This window comes from Cucurbitaria berberidis (assembly GCF_010015615.1).
Source record: "Cucurbitaria berberidis CBS 394.84 unplaced genomic scaffold K460scaffold_3, whole genome shotgun sequence".
NCBI lineage: Eukaryota > Fungi > Ascomycota > Dothideomycetes > Pleosporales > Cucurbitariaceae > Cucurbitaria > Cucurbitaria berberidis.
In genome coordinates, this window is record NW_024468937.1 from 2,297,003 (window position 1) to 2,317,376 (window position 20,374).

At 53.0% G+C, this 20,374-nt stretch overlaps 7 protein-coding genes across 7 annotated transcripts; 4 read left to right on the plus strand and 3 right to left on the minus strand.

Annotated features, from left to right (window-relative positions):
• Window positions 1–1,312: 1,312 nt before the first annotated feature.
• Window positions 1,313–6,056, plus strand: K460DRAFT_405580 (uncharacterized protein; the record flags this gene model as incomplete). The annotated part of the gene is made up of 2 exons (XM_040936868.1): window positions 1,313–2,181; window positions 2,243–6,056. The coding sequence occupies 2 exons, from the start codon at window positions 1,313–1,315 to the stop codon at window positions 6,054–6,056; spliced, it is 4,683 nt and encodes a 1,560-aa protein (XP_040787879.1).
• Window positions 6,057–6,624: 568 nt separating this feature from the next.
• On the minus strand, window positions 6,625–8,135 carry K460DRAFT_416592 (uncharacterized protein; the record flags this gene model as incomplete). Its single annotated transcript, XM_040937818.1, has 1 exon — window positions 6,625–8,135. Exon 1 carries the CDS (start codon window positions 8,020–8,022, stop codon window positions 6,625–6,627), a length of 1,398 nt encoding a protein of 465 aa, XP_040787880.1. The 5' UTR covers window positions 8,023–8,135.
• Window positions 8,136–8,637: 502 nt separating this feature from the next.
• K460DRAFT_366196 (NAD(P)-binding protein) lies at window positions 8,638–10,033 on the plus strand. Its single transcript, XM_040933321.1, has 2 exons — window positions 8,638–8,897; window positions 8,998–10,033. Exons 1-2 carry the CDS (start codon window positions 8,732–8,734, stop codon window positions 9,732–9,734), a joined length of 903 nt encoding a protein of 300 aa, XP_040787881.1. The 5' UTR covers window positions 8,638–8,731; the 3' UTR covers window positions 9,735–10,033.
• A 163-nt stretch (window positions 10,034–10,196) lies between these two features.
• Window positions 10,197–12,737, minus strand: K460DRAFT_283848 (uncharacterized protein; the record flags this gene model as incomplete). Its single annotated transcript, XM_040928688.1, has 2 exons — window positions 10,197–10,913; window positions 11,001–12,737. The coding sequence occupies 2 exons, from the start codon at window positions 12,735–12,737 to the stop codon at window positions 10,197–10,199; spliced, it is 2,454 nt and encodes an 817-aa protein (XP_040787882.1).
• A 1,586-nt stretch (window positions 12,738–14,323) lies between these two features.
• Window positions 14,324–15,873, minus strand: K460DRAFT_284941 (uncharacterized protein; the record flags this gene model as incomplete). Its single annotated transcript, XM_040928778.1, has 2 exons — window positions 14,324–15,726; window positions 15,795–15,873. The coding sequence occupies 2 exons, from the start codon at window positions 15,871–15,873 to the stop codon at window positions 14,324–14,326; spliced, it is 1,482 nt and encodes a 493-aa protein (XP_040787883.1).
• Window positions 15,874–16,548: 675 nt separating this feature from the next.
• K460DRAFT_366199 (uncharacterized protein) lies at window positions 16,549–16,918 on the plus strand. The gene has a single exon (XM_040933322.1). The coding sequence runs from the start codon at window positions 16,567–16,569 to the stop codon at window positions 16,750–16,752; it is 186 nt and encodes a 61-aa protein (XP_040787884.1). The 5' UTR covers window positions 16,549–16,566; the 3' UTR covers window positions 16,753–16,918.
• Window positions 16,919–17,280: 362 nt separating this feature from the next.
• K460DRAFT_416596 (uncharacterized protein) lies at window positions 17,281–19,913 on the plus strand (the record flags this gene model as incomplete). Its single annotated transcript, XM_040937819.1, has 6 exons — window positions 17,281–17,808; window positions 17,874–17,986; window positions 18,040–18,254; window positions 18,306–18,399; window positions 18,451–19,034; window positions 19,087–19,913. Exons 1-6 carry the CDS (start codon window positions 17,416–17,418, stop codon window positions 19,911–19,913), a joined length of 2,226 nt encoding a protein of 741 aa, XP_040787885.1. The 5' UTR covers window positions 17,281–17,415.
• Window positions 19,914–20,374: the final 461 nt, after the last annotated feature.

A 20,374-nucleotide genomic window follows, 5' to 3' on the forward strand; every position in this document is an offset into this window, starting at 1 on the left:
AGCCATAAGCTTAGTAGTGCGATACGGCTGTTGCGCGTCAATCATCTTTAGAAGCAAGGTTTATTAGGCCCTACGAGGCGTATTTGTGCGAAACACCCAATGTGCCATTTGCAGAGCCAGGTATCCATGGAGGCGTCTTGCTAGATGCGAATTGGATGGTAACGGACCGGTAGTCGGAAAAGAGGCCATCCGCCATCATGGTTCACCGGGTTCGCCGTTGCAGGCAGCCAAGCCTGCACAACAGCAAGCGTCAGCACCCGAGAGGAAGGATGCTACATCACGCAAAAGCCATTCCAAGCAAGGGGAATCCGGAAGCATTTGAACAAGACGCCGAGACACCGTAAGGCTGAACTGGGGTGCCCGCGTGGTCGGTTACGGAACCAGCGCCATCCGCGCGCTCCGCCTCCCACGCCAGCATCTCATCAGCACGCGAGAAGCCGGAAACGGAGACATGCAGCCACGAACGGTTGGTTGGTTGCGAGAACGAATACCTTGTTGGCGGCTCCACTCTGTCCCTGAAGGGCTGCGTTTTTCGTCCGAAGATCTGTATGGGCGGGGGGGCATGGCCTCAAGATGGACCCACGTTCAACATGACATGCAATTCGCGAATAGCTTTGCATCCATGGCTGGTAGGGAAGAGGAAATCAGACAATCACACCCAAGCGACTACTGGAGACGAATACGTAGGAGCAGGTTGTTGTTTTACTGCGCACATGACATTTTACATTCACATTCTGGTTATTAGAGAGTGGAAAACTCCAGGCGCGATCATGGGCGAGTTGCATCAGAATACCACACACATAGAGATACACTGCGAGATGACGACAGAATAAATCACCAATCACCGAAGTCACTATACACCTACCCTCGTACACCTACTCGAAAACCAGCGGACGAAGGAAGGGCTTTTCGTAGTCGACCCGCTCTGATTGGCTCCATGGTCTTCTCGGTATCGTATATACCGTATCCCGCCGTTTGGACTTGCCCGCAAGCGAGCTCCACGCCCGGGCAAGCAGCCTATCCGTCTCCGATACGCAGGCCAAGCCGTATGTCCGCCGCCGCCCGCTGGACCAAAATCGTCTACTGGGGCGGCATGGGCCCACCCTCATTAGTTGCTCCTGCTCCTACTTTTTATCAGCCTGTTTCCCCTGTGTTTACTTGCGATTAACTGTCACTGAACTCCCTCGCCGTACACCCCTTTAATACCTCCCTTTTATTTTATTTTATCATTTAACTTTTCTTGTCAAATTGTCAACTTGTCATCCTTTCAACTTGGCCAACACAACCGCTAATTGGCGATCTATCGCCCAACATGAGTGAGATGCCAGGACAACAACCCTCGCAGTCAAATCTCAACGTCAACGAGAAGCCTCGCACGGCTTCTAGTTCAGACTCATCCACCATTGCCACCAACGTGGATAGCCCGCCGCGGACCAACAACCATCACCATGACCACAAAGACACCTCTTACACGACAAACCGGAACTCAGAGGAAGAGGATGAAACTCTCCGCAGAGAAGAAGTGGTTCATCAGCTTGCGAGGCGGTTGACGTCACAAAGCCATGTTATGACAGAGTACCAGAACCCATTCAATGCGCCTCCCAACTCAGCCCTGGATCCCCATGGCGACAACTTCAACGCCCGCGCCTGGACGAAGGCCATGCTGAACTTGCAACTCGAGGACGAGAATGTAGGCCCCACCCGTACAGCAGGTGTATCTTTCCGAGGCTTGAATGTCCATGGTTATGGTAACGACACGGATTATCAAAAGAGTGTTGGCAACGTGTGGTTGGAGGGACCAGGGCTGTTCAAACAATTGTTGGGAGACAAGGGCCGTAAGATCAACATCCTGCAGCATCTGGATGGTCTAGTTGAAGCTGGCGAGATGCTGGTTGTTCTTGGACCCCCTGGATCCGGCTGCTCGACTTTCTTGAAGACCATTACAGGAGAGACGCATGGCTTTATAGTCGATGAGGCTTCGCACATCAACTATCAGGGTGTCAGCCCAGAACTTATGAACAAAAACTACCGCGGCGAGGCCATCTACACCGCCGAGGTAGACGTTCACTTTCCGATGATGACGGTTGGCGAAACGCTGTACTTCGCAGCTCAGGCTCGTCGCCCTCGCCAGATCCCCGGTGGTGTTAGCGTCGCGCAATACGCAGAGCACCAACGTGACGTGTAAGTAAATACCTGAATCATAACCGGATAGCAGACACACACTGACCTACTTTTTCTTTAGCATCATGGCACTCTACGGAATCAGTCATACGGTCAACACCCGCGTCGGCAACGATTACATGCGTGGTGTATCTGGTGGTGAGCGAAAGCGCGTAACCATCGCTGAAGCTTCACTTAGCAGAGCGCCGTTACAGGCTTGGGACAACTCCACCAGAGGTCTTGACTCTGCTAACGCTGTCGAGTTCTGCAAGACCCTTCGCATGGAGACTGAAATTAGCGGCACCACGGCTTGCGTCGCCATCTACCAGGCTCCTCAAGCTGCGTACGACCTGTTCGACAAGGCTCTTGTTCTCTACGAAGGTCGTCAAATTTACTTTGGCAATACTACGGATGCGAAACGGTTCTTCGTGGAAATGGGCTTTGAATGCCCCGATCGACAGACTGATGCCGATTTCTTGACGTCCATGACCAGTGCCCTGGAGCGCGTCGTCCGCCCCGGCTGGGAGGATCGTGTTCCACGTACACCCGATGAGTTCGCCCAGAGATGGAAGGATTCTCCAGAGCGAGCTGCTTTGCTACTACAAATCGAAGCTTACGAGCAGAAATATCCCATTGGCGGTGAGGCTGGCCAACAATTCAAGGAGTCTCGTAAGGCGCAGAAGGCCAAGGGTCAACGTGAGAAATCGCCTTACACACTGTCATATATCCAGCAAGTGAAGCTTTGCTTGTGGCGAGGCTTCGTACGGTTGAAGGCTGATCCCAGTATTACCATTACGCAGCTTATCGCCAACTCCGTCATGGCTCTCATCATCTCCTCCGTCTTCTACAACCTTCAACCCACTACCGGCAGCTTCTTCCAGCGATCCGCCTTGCTCTTCTTTGCCATCTTGATGAACGCCTTTGGTTCCGCTCTCGAAATCCTGGCTCTCTACGCCCAACGCCCGATTGTTGAAAAACACTCTCGATACGCGCTCTATCACCCTTCGGCCGAAGCCTTCGCTAGTATGTTGACCGACATGCCATACAAGGTCTTGAACTGCATTACCTTCAATCTGGTCCTTTACTTCATGACGAACCTGAGACGAGAGCCTGGCAATTTCTTCTTCTTTGTCTTGATCTCATTCACCCTCACCCTGGTCATGTCCATGTTTTTCCGATCCATCGCCGCGCTGTCTAGGTCCCTCGTGCAAGCTTTAGCTCCCGCTGCAATTCTCATCTTGGGTCTCGTCATGTACACAGGTTTCACCGTCCCTCCGAGCTATATGTTGGGATGGTCCAAGTGGATCAAGTACATCAACCCTGTCAGCTATGGCTTTGAGGCTCTCATGGTCAACGAATTCCACAACCAAAGTTTCCAGTGTACTCAGTATGTTCCTATGGGCACTGGATACCAGGCTGCTACGGGCACTGAGCGCGCATGCTCCGTGGTCGGATCAGTACCGGGCCAGGATTTTGTCATTGGCGACGCTTATATCGGTTCCGCCTTCAACTACTCTGCATCCCGCAAATGGCGCAACTACGGCATCCTCTGGGCCTTCCTGTTCGCTTTGATGGCAATCTATCTGGCGGGCACTGAGCTCATTACGGCAAAGAAGTCCAAGGGTGAAGTCCTCGTCTTTCGACGTGGTCATAAGCTCCCCGGCCCTACAAGTAAGTCTACCGAAGACCTAGAGTCTGCTCCTACTGGCCGCAATGTCGCGGTACAAAACGACAGCTCCGACAACATTGCCATTATCGAACGCCAGACTGCCATCTTCCAATGGAAGGACGTCTGCTACGACATCAAGATCAAGGGTGAGAATCGTCGCATTCTCGATCACGTCGACGGCTGGGTCAAGCCAGGTACTCTGACAGCGCTCATGGGCGTTTCTGGTGCTGGTAAAACCACGTTGTTGGACTGCCTGGCTACTCGGACAACTATGGGTGTTATCTCTGGCGAGATGCTCGTGGATGGCAAGCCTCGCGACGACTCTTTCCAACGTAAGACTGGCTACGCTCAACAACAGGATCTGCATCTTTCTACCTCGACTGTCCGAGAAGCCTTGACGTTCTCTGCGCTCCTTCGCCAACCCGCCCACATCTCTCGCCAAGAGAAGATTGAATACGTCAGCGAAGTTATCAAACTGCTAGATATGACCGAGTATGCCGACGCTGTTGTTGGTGTGCCAGGCGAAGGTCTCAATGTCGAGCAACGCAAGCGGCTGACTATTGGCGTGGAGCTTGCCGCGAAGCCAGCTTTGCTTCTGTTTTTGGATGAACCGACCTCCGGCCTAGACTCCCAGACTTCTTGGGCTATTCTCGATCTGCTTGACAAGCTGAAGAAGAACGGCCAGGCCATTCTTTGCACCATCCATCAGCCCAGCGCTATGTTGTTCCAGCGCTTCGATCGACTTCTCTTCTTGGCAAAAGGCGGGAGAACTGTGTACTATGGCGACGTTGGTCGCAACTCGCAGATCCTAGTCGATTACTTCGTGCGCAACGGTGGGCATCCATGCCCCGCAGATGCTAATCCTGCTGAATGGATGTTGGAAGTCATTGGCGCAGCGCCTGGATCGCATACCGACGTGGATTGGCATCAGGCATGGCGCAACTCTCCCGAGTATGCTGAAGTGCGAAATCATCTTGCTGAACTCAAGTCGGAACGCTCGCAGATGGATGCCCTTCAACGCACTATCTCGGCCCAGAAGCGTGAGGACAAGGCCGCTTATCGTGAGTTTGCCGCGCCTTTTGGTGAGCAACTCCGCGAGACAACCCTTCGTGTGTTCCAGCAATACTGGCGCAGTCCCTCCTACATCTACTCGAAGACCTTCCTCTGCGTCATGTCCGCCTTGTTCATCGGTTTCTCCCTCTACCAGATGCCCAATACTCAGCAGGGTCTACAAAATCAGATGTTTGCCATCTTCATGTTGATGACTATCTTTGGTCAGTTAGCCCAGCAAATCATGCCTCACTTTGTCACTCAGCGTGCCTTGTACGAGGTTCGCGAGCGTCCTAGCAAGGCCTACTCGTGGAAGGCCTTCATGATCTCCAACATTGCCGTCGAACTTCCCTGGAATTCACTCATGGCTGTCCTCATCTTCTTTTGCTGGTACTACCCTATTGGTCTGTATCGCAATGCCGAAGCTACCGATGCTGTCACTCTCCGCGGTTTCCAGCTCTTCCTCTTCGTTTGGATGTTCCTGATGTTCACCTCCACGTTCACACATATGGTCATCGCTGGTGTCGAATCGGCCGAGACAGGTGGTAACATAGCCAACTTGATGTTCTCGCTTTGTTTGATCTTCTGTGGTGTGCTCGCCTCGCCCTCGACCTTTCCCCGCTTCTGGATCTTCATGTACCGCCTCTCACCCTTTACGTATTTGGTATCTGGCATGTTGTCTGTCGGTCTCGCCAACAGTTCCGTGCAGTGCGCAGTGAACGAGCTTATCGTCTTCGATCCACCGCAGGGCGATACGTGCGAAAAATATATGGCTGCGTTCCTGCGCACCGCCGGCGGCGTCGTCACCAACCCCAAAGCCACCAGTCGTTGCACCTACTGTGCCATGGCTGACACCAATGTCTTCCTGGCAAGGCTCTCGTCGAGCTATTCCGATGCGTGGAGGAACTTTGGAATCCTCTGGGCGTATGTCATCTTCAACATATTTGCTGCGCTTGCCCTGTACTGGCTTATCCGCATGCCAAAGACCAGTAAGAAGAAGGATAGCAAGGAGAAGGTTGGTGAGCACAAGGGTGCTGTTCAGGAGCAGAACCTACATGAGCCGTCTCGCGTTGGAAGCCACACTGGCGGCCAGGCGGCGGAGCCATCGAGGTATGCATCTATCACTGGTGCTGAGACTCCTCCGCGCCAGGATAACGAGATTTCGGAGAAAGTGTGAGCTTTTCCTCATGTCCACCCGCCCCGGACTTAGACGACGTTTTCATTTTGTTTTTGTATCCTGTTACTGGTCGCTCTTCATGCATTATAGTTGGCACGCACGGTCATTTTTTCAAATTTAGAATAGATCTTTCCTCATGCGCTCAGGCGTGAGTAATTACTGGGAGCAAAGTTTTCTTGTATATTTTCTAATCAGTATTTGTACGCTTGTATAGCAAGAAACAAATTAGAATGTTCGATTCCCAATCTGTCTTTTCCCTGATGTAAATATGGGATGTTTGCGTGTCACCCACGTACCCTCGCACACTGAAGTTATAATCAAATGCCCTTGGACCAATTAAACATCATCTTGTATATCTTCCGTACTATGAAGTCACACATTTGCGACTTGATTACTGGCCTTGGGCACCAAAGCGACATCAAGTTCGTCCTGGATGATGTTGAAATTGCAAGATAAAGAACGCCAACCAGTACAACGATATAGTGCAGTCTATTGTCACATAATGTAGTCCAATCCATCGCTATGCCGCACAGTAACCCAAAAACAAGGGGGAATACTACGCCTATACTCAAGCAACAATGTCAGACTCCTCCTGCGCAAGTAGTGCAGTCCTTTCCGACGGTCTGTGTTCCACTCGTCTCCAAAACAGTCTTCCCACTTGCCCATCCGTCCAACCCTCCACTCGTCTCGCAGCCTTGAATCCCCAGTGCCACACCAAGCCGGAAATGAAGCCTACCGCATCGTTCTTGAATGTGAGCAAAGCTGCCACGGTGACAAACATAACCATCCACCTCTCTTTCCTTTCTCTTTCTCCAATATCCTTGACTCTCTTACCATCCCAGGCATGATCTCTGTCCAGAACCCTGAGATCTCGGGCATCTGTATTCACGCTCTCACCCACTTTCGCCAATTCGACCCCTGCGGCGAGCACTAGAACACCGAGGAGAGATTTGGGTATATTGGAAAGCACACCAACGATCGTTTCAGTCTTCCAGAAAGCCATGATGCCGAGTAGGAACTTGAGAGAGCCTAGGAAGATGATGCTCGAGCCGCTACGTGCACCAAAGCGGTACTGGCCTGCGAGCCCGCCTGAGCCATGACATGTTGGCAAGGCCCCGAACCAGCAGCCGACTAGATTGATTACTGAGACCGATATGCCAAACTCGGTGACTGTAGGCGCGGCCGGATAAGGAGGGGAAGGGAGGAGATCAGAGGCCAATGCTGATGCTGCAATCACGGAGTTCAGGAGTGTGAGGGGTAGCTGGCCTAGAGACGCGGTTGTTGTTGCCTTTAGAAAGTCTCTTCCTGAAGGATGCAGAATGGGAATCGCATGGTCGGCTATCGCGGAAGAGGTGCTGTTTGGCGCGAAAATTGAGAGGACGAAGCCGACCGTGAAGACTAGGATAGCGTATGGCATCCTCGGACGTGCGAATGTGAATAGTAGCAGTACGACTGCTGCAATCGCCCAAAGCAAATTATCACCCCACCAAGGGCCCGTCCAAGTCAAGGGCATAAGCATGTTCGATCCAGCGCTCAAGCATAGCGAAAGTCCTGCTCCGACTTGGATGCCTTTCACAACCGGTATTGGCGTAACGTGATTCGCCCAGTTGATTAGCCCTGTGACGCTGAACAGCCCCACTAGGCCGGCAACGACGAGTCCAGCTGCTGAGTTCTCCTCGAGTGTGAACTTGCGAGCTATTGCGACGGCTGCAATGGCTTTCATGGGCTGGACTGGTAGAGGTAGTCCGAATACGACTCCAGTCAATACATTGGCAGCCCCTGTGAACAAGAGTGTTGAAGGTAAGGATATGGAGTTTGTGATGACCAGCGCGGTCATGAGCGGTAGTAACGTCCCCAAATCCCCAAGTGAACCCGAGAGTTCGGCCAGCGGTTGCGATTTCAAGGTTTCGACATTGTGTCGGTGTATGCGCCGTAGACGCGGAATCGGATTCGTCAACAACGGCATGGCGTTTGCAAGTAAAGAAGTAGACAGCTATCAAGAGGTCGCTCGAAAGAAAGACAGAAAGCACAAAGCTTTAGTACACGGGCATTGTTATAATAAGGTTAGGTGAGTAGTATATCGAAGGTGGGATGGATGAGCGTGGCCGGGTCTCGGAGATAACTGGCAGCACAGGGTTAAGCTTCAGCCACACCCGGAGAACGTCACGAGGATGTCGTTACCAAGTACAGCGTGACGGCCTTCGAACATTCGTGAGAGGTGCCTTGATTCGGCCAGCCAAACAGCAGCTGTAAAGGGTCATCACTCTATGAGTGCTTTTGCACGCCAACACATGGTGATAAAATGTTTGCAGCCTAGCCTTTGCAGCTGTTTGTGGAGCTCCTGTAGGAAGGCCAGGTACAACGGCTGGCTGTCTGAGGTATACGGAAGGGTATTTCTATTCAAGGACGGTTGGTCGGTATGTACCCAACAAGGTAATGAAAGCTGGTTTCATCTCAACGACATGACAATGCTGATCCATATTGATGAGGGCCAAGACAGAAGCGTGGTGGGGGCGGGGCAACTCATTCGACATGATGCTCGACCTTCTCCACCGAGGTTAAAGTCGGCGGACTTCTGTCGTCCGAAGGTATGTGATCTGTATATATATATTAGATGGTTTCCAAGTACACAGCTCAACTCTCATCGCGACCCAGTTTTGGCCATCTCCTTCAAAATGCCTGACACTGCAGCCGACCGCGCTTCGCTCGTAAACCGACAATTACCAGAGATGGTACTCTCGACAGCCGAGAACCCGCTCACAGCACCAAATCCTCCCCCAGACAATCTTTCCCCGGCTCAAAGAGCGCAGTACAGATTCCAAGTCAAGGGCAATGCGATCAGTACGTGAACGCCTGCAAAGGGTACAATCCTCACCCTTCCCCCCTCCCCTCTTTTTCTCTCTTTTGACGCTGAGCATAACTTACTGAAGCATATCTACAGTCACTGGCGGCGCAGGCACTCTCGCCCTCGAAGCGGCACAAGCCCTGCTCGAACACGGCGCCTCAGGCTTAGCCCTTTGGGACATGAAGCCTGATCAGGCCTTCGAGTCTGTCAAGCTCCTGCACTCCAAGTTCCCCGACCGGCGCATAATCACCGAAGCTGTCGATGTGCGGGACGAAAACGCCATTGCATCAGCCATTGAGAGCACTGTCAAGGTCTTGGGCAGCATAGACATACTGTGTTGTTTCGCGGGTGTGGTAGGCTGCACACATGCTATAGAAATGAAGGCCGACGAATGGCGCCGCACACACGATATCAACTTGACAGGCTCATTCCTTTGCGCGCAAGCCGTAGCACGCCAACTACGCCATCAGGGGACAGGCGGGAGCATCGTCTTCACAGCCTCGATATCCGCACACCATACAAATTACCCACAACCACAATGCGCATACAACTCCTCCAAGACCGCTTTATTGTCGCTGGCCAAGAGCCTGGCCGCCGAATGGAGCAGTTACGGCATACGTGTCAACTGTTTGAGCCCGGGCTACATGAATACCATACTAAACGAGGGAGAAGGGCTCCAGAAAGCCCGTGACTCGTGGAATGCGAGGAATCCCATGGGGAGGATGGGGCACCCGTGGGAGTTGACGGGGCCGCTGGTTACCTTATGTAGTAATGCGGGGAGGTATATCAATGGCACGGATATCATCGTCGACGGCGGCGCTATGGTGTTCTAGGTGGGCGCTATGGGGATGGGAGCGTTGACTGACATGTCTGCTTAATCAGATCTGATTCAGCTGGCTTAGCGAAAAAATCCATCAGTTACCCCACAGCTCGCCTCTACGTCTCCCAATATGTGCACTATAGAGAGCAATCTCGCTGTGCACAACAATCCTGCATCGCCAAAATGCAATAAGAAGAGGCGCCTACGCACACTCGGGTTTGCAGCCGGACTTGAAGTCGATCATAAGATTTCAAGTGCGGCTGCCCGATGTATATTTACTCAACGCCTTTGTGCGGCTTTATCATTCCCGTGGCATGGTCGCGTACTAACATACTAGTACCATAACTGCAAATCGGATGGACCCATCCAAGTCCATAGAAGTACATAGTTGAATGCATCCTGTATGGATTTGACAGTTTGATTTTGTTTAGTTCTCGCGACGGCGATGTGCAATTTGATAATAATATTGTATTACTCACTCATCCTCAAGGGGCGGCGGAAGTGGAATGCTAAAGTCCTCTAGAGTGGCACCAAACTGACTAGATGTCAAGTCTTGCGTCCTGCCATACATTGGGCTACTCCAACCTTCAATCGCAGCCTTTGCTGGACTGGGGAAGCTGCTTGGTATAAACAGTGGCGGCAGCTTGTTCGGCGAGACAAAAACTTGAGAGCTCGCCTTCTTATGCGGAGTAACGCTCGCGTTCATTGTACGCTGTACTCGATTCCTCTTGGGTGTGAGTTCGTCTACTGTTGTTGCCTGACTCAACTGGGGTCCTAGAGCTTGTGATGATTGTGCGGCAGTAGGGTGTATATGCATTGGCGTTGCGCTGTAGCTAAATGCATCTGGTCCCACATGCATGCTTGACGACTGGGGTGGCCGGGTGTAAAGGTACTGCGAGTATGAGAGCCATTCGTTTTGGAGTTGTTGCTCTGCTTTACTAGAATGGGATTGTTGCGTTTCAGCTTGCGTAGATGGAGAGCGTGGGACTTGTACAGGTTCATCGTCTAGGTCTATCGATGTTTGCTTGCTGCTGCTGGATGGCATTTTCTCGTGGATTTGTCTATTTTGGGACGGAGGCATCGGGTCAGGGCCATCTTCCTCGTTGGATGAATCATCTTGTATCACCATCGGCGTTGAGGGAAATGTGTCTTGAGGAGAAGGCTCGCTAAAGGGCGGCGTCGAGTAGAGCTCCTCAGCTGCTGCATGTAGCTCGGCTTCATCGTTTGCCGACCCATGGGTCGTAGCTGGTTGCACTTCATGTAGTAGAGGTAGGTCAACGGTAGTGAGATCCAATGTCTCGATATCGTGTAGCGGCTCCTGCTTGATACCAGCATGAGCTGTGCGATATGAAGGTCGCGCGTGGAGTATGTGTTTTTGCTGCATTACTATCGGCTGCTCTTGTTGCTCGCCAAGCTCAGGGGAGGCTTCATGGATGCTTCGAGTAGCGGTCGGTAGACTTAGCTCTTCGGATGAACCTCTATCTTGCCAAGCGGCATGTTCATCCGCATGAGCACATGCTTGGTCAATCTGATCAAGCATTGCTTGCGTGTGAGACCCAACAGGTCTGCCATGCATGTTGACGCCTATGCATTGTGCACTTGAAGGCTCATCCTCTTCGATGATGTCCTCGTCCTCTTCTTCGGAGTCTTGGATTGTGCTTTGAAACCTCCCCAGAATGGGCGGCGAACTACGGGGTTTTAGCGGCAACCCGAAAGTCACTTGTTTACGCTTTGATGGCGTCTCTGGAGCTCTGGTCCCGTTTCCCGATTGTTCTTTCAGCGGTGACCGATTTGACTTCTCGTCCGACACTTGAGTGAGCAGAGGTGAGTCGGCTGGCGACTGTGAAGACGGAATTTCGCGGATGCGTCGCTTTTCCGGGGTGGATAGTAGGCTAAATCTTGACTTTTGAATACTGCTTGAAAGAGGTAGCATATTGTCTACTAGCGGCTGCGCTTGGTTTCGCTCATTCTTACGTCGCAGTGCTCGGGTTGTTCTGGTGATTGGAGCATCGATGTGTTGCGTTGGTTGATAACTGCCTTTGTCGTCTTGATCGGCAACCTCCTCAACAGACTCTACCACCAGTGCAGTCATACTCTGTGGGTGTACCTGAAGCTCGTCCTGGTCATCTACCGTATTCATAAGCCACTGTTCACTTTCCCTGGCCTGATGCCCCACAGTTGCTTCATCACTACCGCCGCCTTGAACCTGGTGCAGTCCTTGTTGAGCAAGCCGCTGCGCTACAGCATGTTCATATGCTCGAATGTCCTTTCCTTGTGCTTCAAGATCGCTTAGCGCTTCCTCCCTGTCTTCATCCGACATGATTTCAAACGGTGGCATTCCAGGCATCATTTGTGTCAATGTCCGCTGCTGCTTGTCTTTCTCCTTGTTCGTGCTTTTCCTACTCCAGCTCAATCTTGGGCTACGCTTTATGGGCTTGAATTCGGGCTCCTCACTATTCGGCAACGGTCTTCGTCCATTGACCAGCTGGGTCATTGTAGACTGTCTCCTAAGTATGTGGTTCCTAGCTCCTTCTCCCTCAGTTTCGGCTGGTGTACCGTGTTCGGCCTCGGTCTGCCTCGCGTGACGCTCATGCTTTGGGGCTACCATTCCCCGTCTACGCTTAGGTGTGGGTCTGACGGGCTCTTTTTCCTCCTCCTCATCTTCTTCTTTCATGGTATGGATCTTCCTCTTTCCGACTCTTTCTTTCGCGACACTGCTCAAGCTCTGCTCTGCCTCATCCTCTTCATCTGCTCCCAGGTCAATCCTATCCCCACCACGTTCTTCCACTTCCTCATATTCACCCTCTGAGTCCGAGTCTTTGATAGTCTTTTCGCTCTTAGTCCTCATCTTCTCTGGTAGGAAGACCATCTGTCGCTTTTTTGACTCATCGCGAACCGGTGTAGAGCGTCTTCGTATGGTTTTCTTCCTGTGTGGAAAGTGCACCTGTTGCGGCACCTTTTTCGAGTAGTAGATGTTGAAATTCACGTCTTTATTGCTTGATCGCGTGCGGCGCATGGTAGTGATTGTACGGGCACCTAGGAAATGAAAGTCGTTGAGACGCGACGACGCGTTGAGGGCAAGGTTAGCGCGTCAATGGAAACGGGGGGTCGTGCGTCATCACCGGCACACCCAGCACTACCCATTAACTAGATTTAGGCATAAGGCAGGATTGATCTTGAGAGGGTCGAAACTGGGCGCGATGGATGAATGATTCCCAAGTCCACGCAGCAGCCAAATCGTGACCACTCTTACAATGCGTGGAATTCCTTATAACATCTTTGCCATCGGATCAAACGACTATTATAAGACGCAAAGCAGTCAACAAGCTCCGAGCCGGCAGAACACTAATGAATACAGACATGGAAATGCCACACATGTCTTCTACGACCCTTCTGACCAAGTCATACATGGCCGGTGAAGCCTCATAGCTGATGGACCAGGGTCGTGAGTGTCGAGGCCAAGGATGCTAAGAGCGCAACTATGGCATGGCTGCATGGGAGGTAGCAGTGACATCGTCAAGATCCCTCGATGGCCGCCCCACCCCCCTAAAAAAAAAGGTACGCATTGCTCGTGATCAAATCAATTGGGGCGTAGTGTACACGGGCAGCAATGTCTTCCTGGGATCCCCAAAGTAGGAGGTCGGCCTGATCCTGTGCATGAGACATTTTCGCCATTGGAACGTTGCTATCTTCGCACCTCACCGCTTGCCCGTCTTCGCCATGGAAGCGACAACTACGCTACATATGCAGGGTGGCTGGTTGGCCAGCATCGGGTCGCAGGTTTACAGACCAAACGGCTGTTGAGCTCGTGCAGGAGGCTGTGCACAATCGCTCTTGTCGTGGAATGCCCCTCCAGACTGCCGCGCTCAGCGCTCCGTGTCCGCAAGAAGCCATCAATAAGAAGACAGCTTAGTGCGGAATCATGAGAGGCGAAATCTATCATCACCATCATCGCATTCCCGGCTTCCAAAGGGCATTATTACCGTACATGTCTAGTTTGCTGGGAGAACACGATCTGTGCCGACCGATCAATCAAACGTCGGCAAAATCTCTGCTTGCATACATTGGTCTGGCGACTAGGGTGCTCCAGAGGACGTCACTCGGCGCTACTCCAGGCTTCGTGCCATGCACGGCGCTGTTGGTGGGCAGACACACAGAGAGTGGACATGTCATGGTGGATGCAACATGAATTGAAATCTTTGTCTTTTATTTGTTGGGCGTAATAGACGAGTACAACGCCGAAGCCCGTGTCTATAGTTTTCAAAGCACCCCCCCTCACATGCATATCCGCCCACTCTTGGAATAACACCGCCTACATTCCCACATGTATATACGAGGCTTGATTGCTCGATCGTCCAAATGCAACAACAACGGTAGATGAAAATTATGAACAACGGCCTCAAACACAGATAAGCGAATGGTTCGGCCAGGTCTTGAATATACACAGGCGACCGAGGGTCGAAAGGGAGCCATAAGAGGCAGAAGCGAAGGTATGAATGTAAGTGCGTCTCCAGGTTGGTATGCATCGCGCACCACCAGCGTCATCAATCATGGCGTCATCAAAGGGGCTGAAGCTGCCCCAGCTCAGCCCCCCACAGGCGTCTAAAACCAGTTGTTGGTGTAAGAGAGCTCAAAAGTGTTCATCCCGCCAAACACTGCGTTGTTCTGATCCAGAGGCCAGGGATCAATGGGAATAACATGTTCAAAATTGGTGGTTGGCATTGCAATCGCACTAGTCTCGGCGAAGTCATTTGAAGCGGTACTCGTCATCGTCGTGGGCGCAGCGCTCAAGCTCTTGGCGAAAGTGGGCTCGAGATGCTGAACATTGGGAATGGATATGCTGCTAGTTGGCATTGTCGCTGGCGCAGTGATGCTCTCGGTTGGCTCAGACGTGTTGAAGCGATAGACCGGGCTGTCCTCCCAAAAAAGGGACTCGCTAGCAGCCGACTGAGGTGGTTTGAATTCCATGTCGCCGAATATATTTGCATCTCCAATCTCCGAGTGGGCTGAAGAAGCCGCGGTGAGACCGGGACCGCTCTGTTTGGACTCGCCGCTGTGCGAAATTGGCTGTGTCAAGCTGTCGCTAAACTTGCTCGGATCCAAGGGAAGATCACCAGCAGACCAAAGTGGATTGAAGCCAGCGGAAGGTATTGACCAGTCGTTGCCAAGGTTAGGGAGGCAATCTTGTGAAGGAGAGGTAGATAGACTGCCGAATCCAAAGGTGCCGTTGACGGGTGTGGCCGTTGCGGTGGTCCAGGGCCATTGCTGGCTGGAAAACGTATCGCTGTTGCTGCTAGGAGAATTGCCATCCTGGGCAAAGACACTTGCTTGACCCGTGAAGATGGCATCTTGAAAGGGAAGCGTGTCAAGGCTGTTGGTTACGTTCGGGATTGGCACATTGTCTTGGGGGCGCGGGGTGGAACCAAACATGGCGTAAAAGTCGTTGTTGGAGAGCGAGAGGGTATCCATGGAGCGCGTAGCTGGCACATCTGGCTTGGTGTAGCTATTGTTGCTCTGTGCCAAAGCAGCAAATGCCGAATGACCGTGTAGCGTATGGGGGCGGGGGATCTTGTAAGGCGCGCCAGAGATGTGGGCCGTGTTGTTGTTGCGGTGGCAGGGCTTGTGGTGGCCGTTGGAAAAGACGGTCAAGTGACTCTCCGAGTGCGTCGTCATCAACTTTGGTTTTGCGCGGGCATCGTGGAGCGTCTGACGGCTAGTGTCGACTTTGAGTTCTTCCTTGACGGTGCCGCATATGCATTTGGCGCCCGAGTGGCACTGGCAGCCCGTGTCGTGAGCTAGAGCATCGTTGGAGAGGTGGTCGGGGTCGGCCATGCCAGTCGTCGGCGTCGTACCTTTGGCGTCACCCTTGTCCTTGAGTTTGTCCTTGTCTTTCTTGTCGCCGCAGTCGCACTTTGCGTGGTGAGACTTGGACTTGCGAGCGCCGCGACAGTGCTCGCATTGCTTGACAGGGCGACCCTTGGGGTTGATGTGGTGCAGTTCACGATCTGGGAGAGGCGGGTTAGGCTGTGCGCTATAGGTAGTAGAGGAGGGTAAAGGTGGCTCGACGACGTACCATTGTGGCTGCAGCCGCTCACTCGGTGACCCTTGATACAGGACGAGCAAGCCCATTTTGCGCCATGGATAAGAGGCATTCCGTGGCGGTCCCGGCCAAACGCGGTCGTCGCAGCTGGGTGGAGGGAGCCGAGCGGCAGGCTGAAGACGAGGAAGAAGTCAAGATGAAGAGCGTCACACGAGGCTGTGTGAGGCGTTGGGGGGGATAAAGATACAGGCAAGAAGGAGAGTGTGGAAAGGAAGCTAAATCAAACGCCGGAGGGTATCTTGGTCAATTGGGTATGCTATGTTGGACGAGGACCGTGAACGCCGGGGGGAAGAGGACCGAGGACGACAGAGTAGAGGGCGTGGGAGGGGGTTGTGTTGGAGCGGAGCGGAGAGGAGAGGAGAGTGATCAGAGGGGAACCGAGCGCAAGAGGCGCTGGCCGAAAGCGTGGGACGGGGCTCCTGAGGGACGACCAAACCAACGGTTGAGGGTGGGCGATTGTGCGGGTTGAGGTGGTGATGGGAGAGAAGGAGCGAGCGGGAGGAACTGGTTAAGAGGGAAGGCACTCGGGCCTGGGCGGCGTGCCATTGGCTGGTTGGGGGTGTGTGTGGATTAGCGCCATCGGCAAGTGCGCGCGGGCTCTGCCTGCTCGAATCTGCAGGCGCGACCGGCCAGGGAAGGCACGGGCCCCCCTTACGACTGGCTCGTGCACCAGCCTGCGGAACGTCTTCCGCCTAGCCAATGTCTCAGTGTAGCAGCAGTGTGTGTCGAACGAAGCCTGTTGGCCATGAAACAACTCTTCGTTGGCAACGACGGTGAACAGACGGGTCCCTTGGATGTATGTATATATGCCATGGCCCCCATACAAATCCTCTGTTGGGCCATCTATGTATATATTGTCACTCTACTGCCGAAGCGCTGGAAAACAAGTACCTCCAAGGCCGTGGCAATTTGCATCGAGACGACATGCTAGCTGCGGCAGCCTCGATTGAAAAGCTCGGAATCGTGCATGGAAGAGACTGCAGTAACCAAATATATATATATATACATGTACATGTACACTGTCAAATGGCATAAATACACTGCTACAAGTGCACCCAAGACATGTGCAGAGAGAGGGTCGGCAGCAGACATGGAACCCAGGTAGAGCATCCTACAAGTCTCTAGACCAAAAGCCGTCCTGCTCGTGCATCTCCCTGCAATTCGCATTCCATCTTGTTGCTCTTGGACCAAGTTGCTCAGTGGCCGCCGTCCGGAGCCGTACGGTGGAAGAGATAATCCGAACAGCGACTTCATCATCATCACCAACCCTCTCAGAAGTTTTCGAGCAGCACGGCAAGCTTAAGCAAACTTCAACATTCGCCCCTTGCCAAAACCCGCCATGCGGTTGCGGCCGCGCTCCCTCCAGCCCTTGAGGGGTGCCTCCAGCTCCTCTCTTGCCTTTTGCCGCGCTAGTACGAAATCCGTAAAGTTGAACGTGTGCAAAACCTCCCTCGGCTTTGGCCGTACCGCACGCTTCACTCACTTCACACAACGCCAAACTACGCCGCGCGCGAACGCGTAACCGCCCCCAACTTCATCCCCCGATACGCCCAACGACCATCGTCTACCTCTGTCGCCCTCGCGCCCCTCCATCATGGCAAACTACGCCGACCCCGACGCGCAAATGGGCGGAGGTCCGGGACCCTACGTCAACCAAAACGGAACACCACCGGCGCAACACCACCAGCAGCACATGACCGACCCCGAGCTACGCCTTCAAGAGAATCTCCAGCAGCTTCGTGACGGCGGCGACATGGCACATACGAGCGGCCCGCAGCAACCCCAGTACCAGCAGCTAGCACAGATGGCTCCGTCATTGAGCGCGCATCAGCACTTTCAGACTCCCCTACGGCCTACCCACTCTCCGCAGCAGATGGCGCATGCCGTCATGAGCTTGGAGGGACACCACGACGCCTATGACCCAAACGACCCGAGTCGCAAGCGATCAAAGGTGTCGCGAGCCTGCGATGAATGTCGGCGGAAGAAAGTGCGTCACGCTCATCCTACCCAGTCGTACCCAGCTGCTTTTGGTTCCCTGCTCACCCAAGGTAGATTCGATGCGACGCCACCACCGAGAATGGGCCAGAGTCTTGCTCCAGCTGTAAGAGGACGGGGGCGCGGTGCCAATTCAGCAGACAGCCTATGAAGCGCGGACCTAGCAAAGGGTATTTCACATGGGCCCCCTTGGTCGTCCACAGTAGCTTACATGCATATCAAGGTATATCAAGGAACTGGCCGACCGGCTGAATTCGCTCGAAAGCCAGATCCAGCACCCTCAGAACCCGTCGCACAACTTCGACTTTGGAGCCATGGGCGACCAAAGTTTTCCCGATACACAGAGTCCACCCCAATTCAAGCGACAGCGCACTCACTCCATGACAGAAGGCTTTCATGAGGCCTTTGGCCGACCCAGCTGGACCGGCCAGGATCGTGGTAATTGCCATTTGTTCGAATGCCATGGCCTTCCACTGCTAACTGATCAAGAACCTTCGCTGAACGGCAACCGTCGCACCTCATTCGGAGAGCTGACTTTGGCCGGTAGTCTTATCACAGGATCCAATGAGGGAACCCTCAAAGCGTAAGTCTCCCGTTGCTCCAGCAGCCAACTAGGTCGCTCATCCCAACGTAGATACTACAACATCATCCATCCGACTCTACCAGTTCTGCCTCACGACGAATCAGCACTGAACCGTCTCACCAACTGTCCCCCAAAGCTACGGGAGGCCTTCTTTCTATCTCTTGAAGGCTGCATTCGTTCGTTCGCCTCAAAGGCGTTACCAACCATGGAACTGAGCCTCAATCAACTGTTGCAACAATGCTTCGTCTCGGTAGATGCAGCCAAATACTGCTTGAGCGATGCAGACAGCTCACGCCAACTCTACAATAACCTGGTCTACTGTCAGTCGCTGATACTGCTTGCAGCTGCTTCCGACAGACCAGGACCAGGCGTTGTGGGCAGTACAGCTCAGCTGCTTGGTCAAATTGCGGGCTGCTTCACCGACGCAGGCTTGAACGACTCGAGAACACTAAGTATACTCAGAGAACAGGACCAAGAAGCTTTCTACACCGCACGGCGTGTTTTCTGGACTGCATTCATCCTGGACCGTTTCTATGCATCTAGTCGATCGAAAGACATCATGTTTCCCCTGCATTCCGGCTCTCTCTCGCGGGACGATTATTCTGCGCTGGGCGAAGTTGGCTATCATCTAGCTCGTTAGTCTCAGCTTTCCTTTCTATCAGTATGTTCATGACTGACGCCGTGTAGGTGCCGCGGAAATCGTAGGCCAGATAGCTTACGTTAACCGCGCCGGTAGCGTTCCAAATATGGATCCGTCGTCGCCTTTCGCTTTCTCAGCATTGAACGCGGCTTCGCCTCAGTCCATTTACCTCCATGGGCAATTAACCGGCTTCCGGGAATCCATTGACATCACCACCCTAACCAGCAATTCCCCTCCTCATCTTGCTTATCAGTACCTGCGTGTCTTCGTAGCACGGCTTTCCTCCCAAAATGCCTCCTCCTCGGAGGTGCTGAATGTTACAAAAGAGCTCCTAAGTAACTTGACTAACGGGGCTATCACACCACTTCACCACATCTTTGCCGCCTTGGTTGCAACATCGCTTACCGAACTCTCGGATAGGGTGGAAACACAGGTGGACGCGCACGCCAGCCTCAAAGCAATGAGCGACGCGCTGGAAGACGGCCAGATGATATACCGTAGTTCGGATGGTCTCGGCTGGGACACCGCTATCCGAGATCTCCTCCATCAAAAGCAGGAGCCGACACCGCCGTTAAATGTCCCTGAACTGACCAGTCCTGTCCCACAACCCAACATGGCTGGTCTGCAGCATCTCGCCGCGGCCGCCGTGGGGGAACGTGAAGGGGTTGATGCTCGTCCCGCTAGTAGCGGCGGTAACGGAAACCCTTCGCAACCTTCGAAAGTCGATCACGACCTATCCGCCGCCATGGCTGCAGCAAACGAGGCCGCAAAAGCCCAGGCGACTGCTGCCGCTGCGCAACAGTTGTCATCATCTCCCAACGGCAACGGCGGGAATAACTTCGACTCTAGTGCGTTGAAACAAGATTGGTCATGACAATGACTGATGTAAGAATGGCACGATTCAAACTGTGGCTCTCAATCCAAGCAATCTCTGTTCACTAGGTGTTGAAGCAACCCCCTGTCCGAGGAGCCATGTCCTAGTGGATGCAATAAAAAAAAATTAAGCTACATAGGGGCAGTGGGAATCAAGCCTAATGGAAAGGTAGTTTAACGGGGTGTTTTATCATGGGAGCACATGGCGGTCTACGTCTTTCTTTGCGAGCTTATACCCTTTTGATATTATTATTTTTTTCGGTCTCACGTAGGACCAATGTACTAGTGGTCTGGAAGCGCTGGTTGACTGTGTTGCTTCTCTGACATCAGACTTTATTCATTCCTGATAGGTTGAAAACTTGTTCACTCGTTCACTTGACTAACACAACCAACGCATGAAGAGATCAGTCCTGTAGTCGGGTGTAATGATTCGCACGCCACGAATCAACATCATCTGTAGCC

Excerpts from the sequence above, each read along its gene's own strand:
- K460DRAFT_366196 (XM_040933321.1), top strand. The coding sequence starts at position 8,732 with ATGCCTGACACTGCAGCCGACCGCGCTTCGCTCGTAAACCGACAATTA. Across the intron at positions 8,898-8,997 it reads AGTCAAGGGCAATGCGATCA|TCACTGGCGGCGCAGGCACT; the intron begins GTACGTGAACGC and ends GCATATCTACAG.
- K460DRAFT_366199 (XM_040933322.1), top strand. The coding sequence starts at position 16,567 with ATGAAACAACTCTTCGTTGGCAACGACGGTGAACAGACGGGTCCCTTG.